The following is a 13,908-nucleotide window of genomic DNA, read 5'->3' on the forward strand; positions in this document are numbered from 1 at the left end:
CTCACTTTGAATATCACATTGAATATTACTCATAAATCTTTTACGAGCACATCCCCAGAGCTCACTTAACAGCCGGTTTTAATCATGCAGTTGACACAGAGAAAATAACAAAATGTATTTTTTCAGTGGCAAATTAATTTAGGCTTGAACCTCCTCCTGTAGCTCTATTCTTTTCTTCCCTTTCATTCAAATTTTTTTTTTATTTTCTTGCACTGAGATCAGTTAAATGCACTTCTGTATATAGTAGCAACATTTCTGCAATGTTTCAAAATTAAAAGTGGCTTAGGTTTATTTTAAGAATTACTGACAGTAATTACTGACTTTTAAAACACAGAATTTTAAAGATAAGAATGTGGTATGAGCCCCATACCCTTTATTTTACTGGAAGAAGAGAAATTCTGGAAATCTGAGAGGAAAAAGATTCATTTAAATAGTATTAAATTGTGGCTGATCTTCTTACATACAGTTCAACTGTCATTAACTGTTGAAGATACCAAACTTAAAATGTTACCCTCATTATCTCATTTCCAACATTGTGGTAATTATTTTTCTATCATAAGTCAGAAGAAAAGTGTAAACAAGAAGGATTTCAAAATTAAAAAAGTACAAAAGAAATTAAAAAAAACCAGCTAAGATACTTACGGATGGCTTGTTCTTTTTCTTGTAGAAATCTTTCCAACACAATACGAGCCATCAATGATGGGGCAAAGTCCACCTTAGCCCAACAAAAACAAAAACAGAATTTCAGGAGGTAAATGCATTTAGATGCACACTTGTCAGAACTGTAATCTATTTGTAGATTAAAACTAAAGAGCAAAATAGATGAAATGGGACCTTTTTCCAATTATCAAACTCAACTATTGGCACCAATTATGTAGTAGTAATCCACAATGCCAGTGAAAAACCAAATAAAGTAAACAACATAAAATCCTGGTTATTATGTTTGTACATTTTGCATCTGAACCATCCTCTGTAAAAGATGAGAATGAAATCCATTTTATAAGATTTTCCATCAAGGGAAAGAAGTGGTGATCCTTTGCTATGAATCCTTGTTCATTAGGTACCCACCGAGTTATACCACATATCCTTAGCATCAGTTTCTCTAGACGATGTGTTGGGTTCAGTCAAAATTACTTTAGAGTTTATATTTTGATTTTAAACAAAGCTATTCCTTCATTTCAACTTTTTTTATATGTATGAAAAATGTATAATCTACTTACTTGCTCCTGAAATAACAATCGCTTTCTAGATCCCATTAAAATACCACTTTAGTGAATCAGAATTTTAACTATGAGACAGCAAACCTTGGTCACATAATGTCACAGTGAATTTTTCTTGACATCTTCTCAAGTTCACTATTAGTGCAAAATTTTATCCTGATTGAGTAACTACACAAAAAAGGCTACTACATTTGTGCATACATATTTTTCCAAATATGCATGTACTTGGACGGCCTTAAATTCCCCAAGTAGAGAGAAATGCTTTCCATGGAGCTGCTTATTTCCAGTAACCCACATCAGAGCTGACACATGAAAAATGGTGAAATTACTGAAGGTAGTCCAGCCTGAATAAGGACTACCTTATTAGTTCAGGTACTTGCATCGCCCTAATTTTCATATTAATCATGTGTCCATCTTTCTTTGAAATAGGGCCATCATGCTTCATGTCAGAATTTAGCATGTAAGTAAAATTCATAGTGCTTCAAATCTCACTTGAAAATATTTGTATGAAGAGAACAGTGAGTAATTTTATTGTTTCTAACAAAAATGTGATTTATTTTAGTCTTTTTGTACTACATACACAATATGAACAGCTGGCATATGATTTCATTAAAAGAAATTAGAAGTAGTTTTATAAACCCTCAAAAAACATCCCCAAAAGATAACAATATGGAGCTTTTCCTATTTTACAGAGCTGCTACATACTGTAATACAGCTATGTTATATATTTCTCATCAATTTTTACAGTTTCCACTGATTAAATATATATTGACTCATAAAGTATTACCATTACATCAATTGTCAGCAGATGCAAGAGTATGTCATTTAAATATTAACTATCATATAAAAATGGCAGCTTGATTGTTTGGAGGCAGTAATCTGGGGCTGGTTATTGCCACGTTTCCCTAATGCATTAGGTGGCAGTCACAAAATGCATTGCTTTTCTGATATACCTGCTACTACAATACTAGAAGCAGGTAAGTTCTTTATGTATCTCCCCTTTCTCTTAGATTTAATTTTTATTTATTTCTGAACTGCAGATATCTTTGATCTGAATTGCAAAAATGCATTAGTAAAATATAAACAAAGATATGCTCACTGGAGTCAGAAATTATATGCATCATCTCTAAATCAATGGGAAAAATATACAAAGAACGAGTAACAGATATATTACTCTGTGCTTGAAATATCTTTATGACAGTTCCCATATAATGTGGGAGCAATATATCATCCATTGGGATGTTTACCTAAATTCTTACTAAGATTGTACTTATTTATGTAAAGTACATTCTATTCTAAGTACTTCAAGACTTGCCTTTTCCAGAGATGGTAAAAAGCTACACATTACCACTAATATGAAATAAATCCTTGATTCTATGCTAACTGTATGATCAGGTTACACAGACACTTCACAGACCATTAAAACCTTCCAGTAATTGATAGGTAATCGCTCATTTGCTGGCTTCAGCAATGTACATGAGAGAAAAACCATTCTTTTTTACTAATGTAACATGTAGAACTTGCTGCTATTGCTACACTTAATGTTCATAGTGCCATATCATTTTTAATGCAAACACTCATTTTCTGCTTCCTTCTTACATTTTCTATTAAAATGCAACACAAAACAGCATACATTTCATTCTATCCCTTTGAGGATTGCATAAGCAGTTCCAGGGAGTATCAGCTATTGTACTGTTAGTATTATTGTAAATAAATATTTTAGAGTTCAAAAACAGGTATTTCATTTTTTTTTTATTTTCTAGGAAACTCCTTGCCACTCATTCAAACTTTTTACCTCTCTTTAAGCTAGTGCTAAAATAGCAGTTTTTAATGCAAACAACACCTTGTACAGGAAGGCAAATTCATATTCTAGTAAATAAAACAACATCAATAAATTTGTCAAGACTTAATGGCATCCGAACAGAACTTTTCACACACTGAGGAATTTATTCTGCTTAAGTGCTTTATCTTAAGCAGTTTTCATCAGCCATCCTCTAATCCATATGAAAAGAAATAAACGTAACCAGGAAAATTATCTGTTTTAAGCCTTCCTATTACTAAAAAATAGTAATAACTTAGATGGGTCTTGTTATTAAAAGCAAGCAATCAAACTGATACAACTCCATTTAATCAATGTGAGAATTTTTAATAAGTTTATGCATTAAAGACCCACAGTCTGTCTGAAATTTTCAGCAAAATACAAATGCAGTGTATCCTACACATTTGCCTTCAAGTTAAAAGACTAATTACATGAACTGATTTATTAATAAATGTGGCTTTTTGTCTAATTATTTTAAGTACTAACAGACTGGGGAACCATTTTAAATGTCTAATGTGCCTTGAAACCATTTTTTTAGGTTAATTACATTTCTCACTAAAGTCACTATAGATATGCCCCTCAGGTTTTACACTGGAAGATTAAAGAAAAAAGAAAGATGATTACCTCATTGGCCAGGTCCAGTAATACTGGGGCAGCTGCATTTTTCATCACACCATTCAGGTACCTAGACAAGACAAAGCCAGGTAATTTCACAGTGGCAAGAAAAGGCCAGTTTATACATGTCAGCATCCCTAGTGAATCTTTTTCATTTGGGGGAATATACCCCATTACAGAGTATTTAATGGGAAATCTTTTAAGAACTAAGTATTTTAAGCAATCACTAACGCTCCAGGGTTATCTCCTATGCAATTCATTTGCAAAATATATCCATCTCAATGAAGTCAGTGGTAAAAAACCCAATATATGCAGAAAATTTAAAAAATGCGGCTTAATGACACACAAATAAATTATATCTGTACTACTTAAAGATGCATCACTGACAAATAAACCCCTATTATTCACAGTAAATATTTTTGGTTCCACATGACCTTCAATTATGAAGGTGCACTGTATATCTTACTCAATTCACTACTATGCACGAAAACTTAAAATTCTAAAATTTATTCCAGGTTTTGTTGTCTGGGCAGTAGTTTAAATACTAAAGGCTTGCTTTAGTGAAATCAGTCTAACAATTAATATTCTAAAGAGAAACAAGAAATATTTAGGATTCAATAAAGGTTGATAGAAAGTCATTACCCTATCAGTGGCAATGACTTAATGTTTCTGGAGTATTACAAAATGATGTTTCTGACCATCTTTTCACACAATGCCACTTTCCTCACTTCTGCTACTTTCACTGCTTGATATTTACATTTCAATAAAGCCTGAAACCTGTGTTCAGAAGCTGGTGGGAAGGAGCTATGATACTGGTAGCCACTTCGTGCTTTGCAGCCATGTGGAAAAGAACAATAGTTACCAACATTTGAACCTGCTCGTTTATCCTATCTGTATTCGCATAGCACATCATTACTGACATCATTAGAAAGCCACAGCCTTTCCAGCTCTATCATTATCTATCCATCAGAAGACTCTTCTGCTCATTAGTTACAGACATTAAAATTCTTTATCATTTTACCTTTCTGTGGAATGGGTGGCACACCTTTATAAAACCCCTTCACATAAGATTAGGCTTTTCGCTTGCAAGTTATTCTGAAGCTTAATGAATTAAGGAAATTAAAAAAGCTTTTTGCTGTAACCTATTTCAGTTCCACATAAAAAACCTCCCACAAAACATGTTTAAACATTGAAAATTTATAACAGAAGAAAATGAGAGATCATACACAAAATACAGAATCAGGAAAATGTACTTGAGATTAATGTTCTCAAACATGCATCTAGATGATCGAACAGCAACACTACAGTGACAATGAAGTAAATTTCTGTCAGATATTTCTAATGCTTCTGGCAACTCCATTACAGACTAACAGGTCTCACATGCTGATGGCAATGCTGCTCTGAAAACTTGCTGATCCTTCTTGTACTTTGTGTTTGGCTCTTTCAGACTAGTTGCAGCCAAACAAAAGAAACTACTCTACTCAACTATTTTACTTGCTATTTTACTTTATTACTTTATTTACTTAATTTACTATTATTTACTATTTATTATTTTATTTATTATTTGCTATTTACTTTATTTACTATTATTTACTTTATTTACTATTTCACTTGCTCTTAACAGGGACCACTGGAAACATCTACCTTTAAAATCTGGTAGTTTCTGACCTAAGAAAGCAATGACAACACAATTATCTGCTTGTATGTTGGGAGAAATACTAAGGAGCATAACACCCAGACTGGGGTTTAAAGCAGTAAAGTGGATGCTACAGAAGAGCAGAGGAGAAGACATGTTTGTCATATTTATGCCTGAAGTATTTCAAAGTGGCTTCTAACTCAAGTTGTCTGCTTCTGTAGCCTCATAAGCATACTACACAGTAAATCTATTAAAACAGGACTGAAATGAGTTTTTTAACTATTGACCAGAACATCTCTGATTTTAAAACATGCATTTTACTCAGCCATGTAAATACACTTGCAAAATGACACACTCAGAAACAGCATAAAGAATGATTTTCCCTACCACTACCACACAGCTTCATACATAATTCATTAGTTATGTACTGCTATCATACTTCAGACTACGGAAGAAGACAGGAGACCAAATCCTCCTACGTGATGTGAGACAAACTTAATCATACCTACAACCCTACTGACACCAATACAACTGCAGCTTTGCATAAAGCAAAATTTTGTCCCATGTTTCAGGTTGAAGTTTCAGGCTGGAACTAGTGATGTATACATACTCTAAGAAAAGGGTTACTCACACAGCAGTTACAATTACCACAGGCCACTTCACTAAAGCTGTGCTATTGAAAAATATTTAAAAGAAGTACTGTATATGCATGTTGTTAGCACAACAAAATTTTAAGCCAATATTCTTCCTAAACAAGAACTAACCCAAGGAAAAGTGTGATGCGATCCAGTACAAATTTTACAGAACAGTAAACTACTAAAAAGCCAAAATCAAGCACTCAAACTAGTACACTTCACACTAGATTCTAAACAAGTGTCTGATATAATTAGGCTGTGGTTAAGTTTTAAGTACATGACTCTAGTGGAAGCACATTTAATTGTTTACAAATGAAGGCTCTTTGTTTATTTTCCTGATTCATACAGATTAGTATTAAGCATGAATATCATACATCACAAGTATGAATTCACTTGCCATGCATGCTCTTCAGATATGTCAGTCTATAAAGTAATATTTTAATTGCATATCTTTACCTGTTATCACTATGCCCCAATTATGTCACTGGAATATTTTTAGTAAAGCCTATAGAACTAACAGAAAAACTACAAGATGTAGCAAGCACAGTTTATTAGCTTAAGATGCAAACAATTGTAAAATGACATAAAGGTTTTCATCCTCCCTTAAAAACTATTTCTGACACTTCTGCTGATAAAACAGGAGTGATCTAAAAATTAGTGCTTTAACTGCCAATACATGAATATGTAACTTTTTGTAATGTAACACAAATGTTTTAAATAAGCAACTGTAACAGAACAAGCTCTCTTGCTGTACAGAAATCATCAGAATCAGTCTTGACACAGAAATCCTAACAATTGAAAACTACAAGCAATACATAATAAATGCCATCACATACACTGAAAATAATTTGCTTATCCTTATCTGCTATCTTATCTGCTATTCTCTATCAGGGAAGTAAACTCTTTCTTAATCAGAATGACCAAATCCTGAAAAATTTCCATTGAAAAACATTTTTAGTGAACCATTTCATGTTCCCAAATTCTTAATTTAATGTTATATAAAATTAGCTTCATAAGCTAATTTACTCACAACTGCCATAAAAATCAGTAGCTATGATGAGAGTTTTAAATGGGGTGGGGAGGTCATACCTTTGGTAGTAAGTTTCAATAGCTTCAGCAGTGTGATGCTTGGCATGTGTTCTTTTGATTTGTTTCTAGAAAAATGAAAAACCAAGGACTTTTACAAATGTGTCAGAGATCAAAACACAGAAATCGTGACTATGCAAAGACGCGATCCTTGGATACACTTTGATAGATGTGAACCATGTTTTCAGATTCCTTACAGAAATGACATTCAATCTACCTATTGAATTGAACGTCTTCAGACTGTACTGCAATGTACCATATGTAAAAGCCAGTAAGGTCACAATAATTGAATCTAAATAAGTTTACTGAAGGCTGCTGAGGGCAAAGAAAAACTTGTTCTCTCTTTCAACCTTTGTATTAATTTTCCCTCAATTCAATTCCATCTAAGTCTGGTGCACTCCAGTTTTACAATTCAATTGGCATTTTTAACCAGGAAGAACATTGCTTAAAAACAACTTATTTGAAAAACTACAAAAAGTAATTCCATAGAGACTTGCCACTTGACTGACACCTGTCATCTCATGATAAATGACTCCATTTTCTGCCTCTCTTGCCTTCTGCCACTCCGGCAATGGTCATTTATCATCATCTCTGTCAGCAATGGAAAGCAGCACTGACAGTGCAAGTCAGCAAACATTTAGCACATGGAACCACGCAACACAGGGAAATTATTATTGTCAGAATAATAATGGTTTAGCATAATTTATTACAGGTCCACCAAATAAGCAAAGGCTAGATGTTATTAGACAGATGGATGGGTAGGCTTGGCAGCCATCCACTGAGACTCAGGCGGTGCTTGATGTGGAAAAAGGAACATCCTCCAAACCAATCAGAAAGCTGGCAGTTCAATTACAAAGAAATAAAGGGACATTCATCATTCAATTAGGCACCTGTCAACCCTCACAAAGGAGAAAACTTCTAACCTGGTACTCCTGGGAGAAGATGCTCAGCAGAGTGGACTGCGATTGACTGGAACAAATAAAAGAAGGACAAAGTTAATTACTGGAGTGCACTGCAAAGAAACAAAAGAGAAGGGAGCTTCAAAGGTAGGCCTGCTGCCCTGTAATCTAACAGAACATGAAAACAAGTGTGGAAAAGTTGTTCCAGATGAACACCTCAGACAAAGGCTTCCTGCTGCTAGGTCAAGGAGAGAGCATATGAGGGAGGGGAGGAAAATATAGCAAGAATTTCAAACCAAACTAGCACATTTTTTGGGTGATTCAACTTCAGAACTTAGAAGTCCTACCAGGAACAAGTAGTGAAGCTAAAAGAGAAAAAAGAGAAAAAAACGAAATTAAAGTGAAATTCCCATTAATAATTGATGGAGCTAAATTCCATCAGCAGTTGGGAACACACCACTTGTTCATTGGCAACATATTGAAATTCATTTTGTTAGCAGCAAGGGAACTTCTTCAGTAGCTGTCTCATATTCAGGTTAAAAACTTCCCCCTCTGTCAGAAGCAGCATATGGGACCAGTGGAACATTCCCACTGAAACTGATGTGCTTTGAAAATGGAAACTTTCACAGCAGGAAGCCAAGATTCCCGGGAGTCGGTCATTTCCAAAAGCTGCAATAAGCTTCATTCATCTAAGGCTCCACTCAATGTCAAACACCTGGCAATGAAGCAACCTGGAAAGCATTCTTCCCAAGTGGGAATTTTTCTCTCTGAATTGTTAACATTTAGAAATGAAACAAGATTTTTTTCTCCTCTGAAAGGCAATCAATACCACACTGCTACTGTTTTCAATTGTCCTCTGTGGATATATCTACCTCATCACATCCTGAACACTACTAATTACTCCTGATATATTTTTCTAGTACATGCAACTTGAACAAATTATAGTCTCAATAAATCGAGTTTTATGGTACAGCAAAGCATTATGAATAATTAACATTTTTTCATTTCATGAACTTACCTACTATGGCACAGCATAGGCAGTTCAAAGATTCTACAGTGTCTAAAGTCTCACTCTTCTGTCAGATTTCTTGTATGTGAATTCAACACCAGTATCATATCATAATTACATTAAAAGTACATGTTCTCTCCATACATAAATGACCCTTCTCCTTCCAACTGTCACACTGCAGAAATATCAATTTAAGATAGGGAAGTCCTACTCCCACTTTCAAAAGGGAACACTGAAGCACAAAAGTCAATGGTTGGATCAGAGTTAAACAGACAGTATGTATATAGTGCTACTTTTAAACCAAGCAGCTGAAGAATTAGGAACAAACTGACTAGATTAATGCAGTGCTGTATAAGGAACTTACAAGCATGTCTTATCCATAGCTGTGCTTCCAGGCTTTTTGCCATAACTCTGTATTTTGGGCTTGTCTGCCCAGTGCAACATCTGCGTGACAGCAGTAAGCTGAGCCTTGATCTCTGGTATTTTACACATGGGACTGTTCACCCTGAGTATACACTGAGACTAAATGTTAAAACTGCAGAAAAATAATTGCAACACAAACTGACTAATATACAGATTTATTAAATTAATGAATTACAGAAAAAACAAGTACAATACAGTAAAGAGTTAAATTTTTATTAAAGTTTCTATTAAATCAAATAAACAGTATTTAAATAATAAATATTTATTCAAATATATATGTGACACAGAGGCCAGAAGTTATATACCGCAAAGTCTCTTTAAAAGGCACACAATCCAATTATGACAATCTGCAACCTGCACATGTAATAACTGAAAGGTGAACAAACGAAAGAAATTAAGACTATATACAGACACCGGCTATATATATATACAGAAAGCTAAGATATTTCAAGTTGATTTAAAAAAAAAAAACACCTCCAAATCTTCAGGCCATAAATAAGTTGGATACATACGGCCCCCTAATGGCTCACCACATAACTATTATTACCTTGTACATTTACATGGTCATAATGGTAGAACTGAATTTAGAAATAGATGTGGTAAAAAAAATCCAAAACAGATCAGGACAGCATTTGACTAGACTGACATAGCAATTTTTGTGGTTTTAGGCTATTCCAGGTACGATAATTGTACTTATACTACCATGATCCTATTATACACTACAGTAACATCAAAAAAACCTATGACCATTATCCATCCCTCCCTCCCTTTACACTTCACCTTTAATGGAGGACTTGGAAATGCTAGGTTAATGGTTGGACTTGATAACCTTCACAACGTATTCTCAAAACTAAGTTATTCTTGTCCATTTTCTTTGTCTCCTTGGTGTCCCTGAATTTTGACCTTCTACTTCAATTTAGTTCAACACTCCTCTCCTATGCTTCCAACTATTCAGATAATTTAGAACTTAGCAAAAATATTGACAAAATTAATTCCAATAACACTGCAAATTGGATATACACTGGATTGCAGTACAGAAACTTTACCACTGGGGCAAAGAGAATTATTTCAATAACACCATTCAAAGAATTTCAAACCTTACTACTGGATGATCTTTCCCCTTCTCTAGGAGAAGTCGATTTATATCTTCACATGGCGGCTTCCATGTTTCTTTTGGTTAACATTGTTCCTGTCTTAAACACTAAAACCACTCATCTGGCACTCAGTGTTTCCTTGCTACAATTTCATTCAGACAACTTCCTGGCAAAATGAAATAGCTCCTCAAAACACAGATGGAGAATATATTGCAAGATCCCCTTGAGTGAAAACTGAAACATCATGGTTTCAGAAAGCACTGAAAAAGACAATACTATGTACTTGGAGAAGGAAAAGAAGTCGTGAACATGCATTTGAATAGCATGATCACAACTGCTGATACTGACAGCAGGGATACTACTACAGAAGTCATCATTACTTCTACAGCAACAGCTTAATTCCCAGGGCTCCATCCATCCTCTGATACCTCTACACAAGATTTCAAAGCAACAAATGAGCAGACAAATGCATTCATCACTGTGCTCTCCAGGAAAACAAATGTAACACTAAAAGTGTTTTTTATTCAAAATAACATTTGAGTACTGCATTATTGCATTTCATGGAATAAACTATATAGTAAGCCTCATGGCTTACTTGAAGACTAGGAATATAGATGTTTGTGTTAAGCAGGCTCTACTGTTGAGAAACAACTGTAGAGCCAAGGTACATAATAGCTAATTTTTCTGAAACAAACAAACAAAAAAAATCCAGAAGTCATAATTCAGAGTACCTCATTTAAACATTTAATAAATTAACTTGTTTTCCTCTTGTAGAACTAAGTATGTTGTCCAGGGAAATAAGCAAACTTTTCTCTTAAGTTCAGTAGTGACAACTTTCATGGAAATATTCTCTTCTGCAATTCCAGATAATAATGAATCGAACTACCAGAGCTCTGTTCAAAGCATCCAGCCTCGCTCTTAAGATATCCTCTTTTTCTTGTATACTGGCACCCACAATGATGCAAATTTAGCTTTTGTTACTCTGTGTTGATGTCAGTGGCATACTTCCATCTGAATGCCTGATGTATTTTTCGCTCTTGTCAATACGCAAATGGATTTTTGCAGAAAACTGAGAAATCTAAAATGCCCATTTTTTAAAGATAAAATTACTTTTATTTTATAACACAAAGTATAATTTTATGTTCCAAGCATATAAAGATTTAAAAGTTGCTTGCCATTAAAATACCCCAGAATTACCATCATAAATGTTATTTCTAATACACAAATCCAAGATTTAGAATGGGATGTGCAAGTCAGTCCAGAAAAAGGGATAAGAGAAATTATTTCCAAGAACTGAGATATCAGTCAAGCTTAGAAAGAAAACTGAAAATTTGGTGCTGGGAAAAGAATATGCCCTTTGGTCAATTATTATGTAAGAATAAAATTTAGATAATTTTCTTCTAATGCATCTCAGAATTTGGTAGACAAGGACTGCTATAATCAGTGGAGAGTTTCAGAAATATTCTGTGTTGCAATGATTATTCACAGATAAATTAGTAAGAGATAAGTTGTTACTTCATAAGCAGTTTAGTGCTTCGTAGCTTGAGTAGATACAGAACTTTGGCTAAGAAGCAGCTAGTAATGGTGAAAGCAATTTAATTCTACCAGACCATCACCTCAACAAAACGGAATTGCAGATGCAACCAAGATTTGGAGTTCTGTCCAGCTTAATATTTGCTACTTCAGCCTCACCAGGAGAAAATCCAAGCATAGCAAATGTTATGCAAATATTATATTATCAGCCCTTGCAAATAATGATAAGATAAAACTTAAAGTTTTTTACTTTATTTTCTGAGATTACTGAAAACATGGAGTTGTAGGTGCAAAGCAAGTTTCCACTTATTTCATGTTTCACATTTTAGAATGAGTTTCCTTTCTCTCATTTTTAACTCCACACTTGCTGCCTCAAGTATAAAGAGTAAAAAATCAGTTTTACATTTAAAGAATTTTACCACTGAACAAAGGAAGAGTATCTAGAGAGATCTGTAAAAAACAAACAAAAAAACCAAATAAAGAATAAATATGTATTTAATCCAGAAGTATTCACACAAGTGGAGACAAGCAGAGGGAAAGCACAGTCCCTAAGACAAATATGTTATATATAAACAGAATAGCTTCATTGTTTCCTTTTCACACAATGGAATATTCCACCTTATTAAAATGATAAATATATTGGTTAAAAAGCAGAGTGTAGGGGCAGGAGATATGTCCAAAATTCAGAAGCTGTCACATGTGAAATCCCAAAGCTGCAGTGTCAAACCTTCTTGCTAAAGAACATAGACTGCCCCTTAGCTATGGCAGGAATTCAAGTAAGGGGAGAAATTGTTTCTTTCCTTCCACAGTCTCTAGTGAGTATGCAGTGCTACTCATATCTTTCATGATATATTCTGAAGTGGATAGCAAGAGTTTATCAATTTTTTTAACTACAAAGAACTTCTCCTTTCCATGTACAGTAAGTTTAAAAATACTTAAAAAGATACAATATTGAGTATTAAAATAAAAGTAATAGGACTAGAATTGTGTGGTGCTGCCATGCCAGATTTAAAATCAATGTGAGGAATGAAAGAAATAAATCCAACAAATTTAAAAGATTAGTGGTGAAAGGGGTATTCTCCTCACATCTATCCTGAAGTTTCAGAGCATGTGTCTAAAACATATTTTTCCTATTACATTATTAAAGACATGAAAGAAATCCAAACAGCCAAACTCTTGTCTTCTGTACTGCAAATGATTTGGAACAGGTACTCCTAAAGGAAGCAATGTTTATACTGCTTATCACATGCTAACCAGTCCACTCTAATTTGTAAAAACTCTATCAGTAGTTGATTTCAAATAGATCTAGCAGTATTGTTTCAAATGTATAACATGCATGGATGCATACAGCCTCAGTGGCTTCCTAGAACTGCAGGATGTGGGCAACAAGCATCATAATTACACCTGTAAATGACCCAATGCCAGTCTGATGGTCAATTTCCACATAACTAGTGGATTGTCAGAATTTCTTCCACGTGCCAGGATTGTCCAGACAACAAAAGGCTTTTTAGTAGTCTGAATGATTCCACAAGAGAATCCAGGAAGACTTAGGAATACCAAAGGCCTACCCAAAGTTTGGGAACTTAGGCCTATATGCATCCAAGCACTGAAGAACATGGAACAAAGGTGGTACATTAACCACTAGAATAGTTACAGCTTTAATCTTTCTTCACTGTAGCCTCTTGTACTACAATCTTTCCTACAGTTTAGTATGATTGTGGTCACACCTCTGAATGAAAATTCTGAAAAAGAAGAGTATTTCTCTGTAAACATCTGTACTTTTATCATTCACAAATCTACCAATGATTTATCAGAAGTTAGTGAATTACCAATTTAAGTTAAATCAATATACCTGTCTATATGCATTTGTGTGAATATTTTTAAATCAATAGGTGAGTTTGAATTAGAGTTACTAAGTAACACAGAAGTATCTCAGTCT

The 13,908-nt window shown here is 34.2% G+C and overlaps 1 protein-coding gene across 3 annotated transcripts in view; it reads right to left on the reverse strand.

Annotated features, from left to right (window-relative positions):
* CDIN1 (CDAN1 interacting nuclease 1) overlaps window positions 1–13,908 on the reverse strand; it is a 120,626-nt gene that overhangs the window by 88,749 nt on the left and 17,969 nt on the right. For all 3 annotated transcript variants that reach the window (XM_079309060.1, XM_079309061.1, XM_079309062.1), the window contains exons 2-5: window positions 7,935–7,980; window positions 7,015–7,079; window positions 3,664–3,724; window positions 643–715 (exon numbers count right to left, since the gene is read on the reverse strand). In XM_079309060.1, the coding sequence (XP_079165186.1) occupies window positions 643–715; window positions 3,664–3,724; window positions 7,015–7,079; window positions 7,935–7,980 (245 nt within the window). The remainder of the gene's footprint in view (window positions 1–642; window positions 716–3,663; window positions 3,725–7,014; window positions 7,080–7,934; window positions 7,981–13,908) is intronic.

Source organism: Erithacus rubecula (genome assembly GCF_903797595.1).
Source record: "Erithacus rubecula genome assembly, chromosome: 6".
Lineage (NCBI taxonomy): Eukaryota > Metazoa > Chordata > Aves > Passeriformes > Muscicapidae > Erithacus > Erithacus rubecula.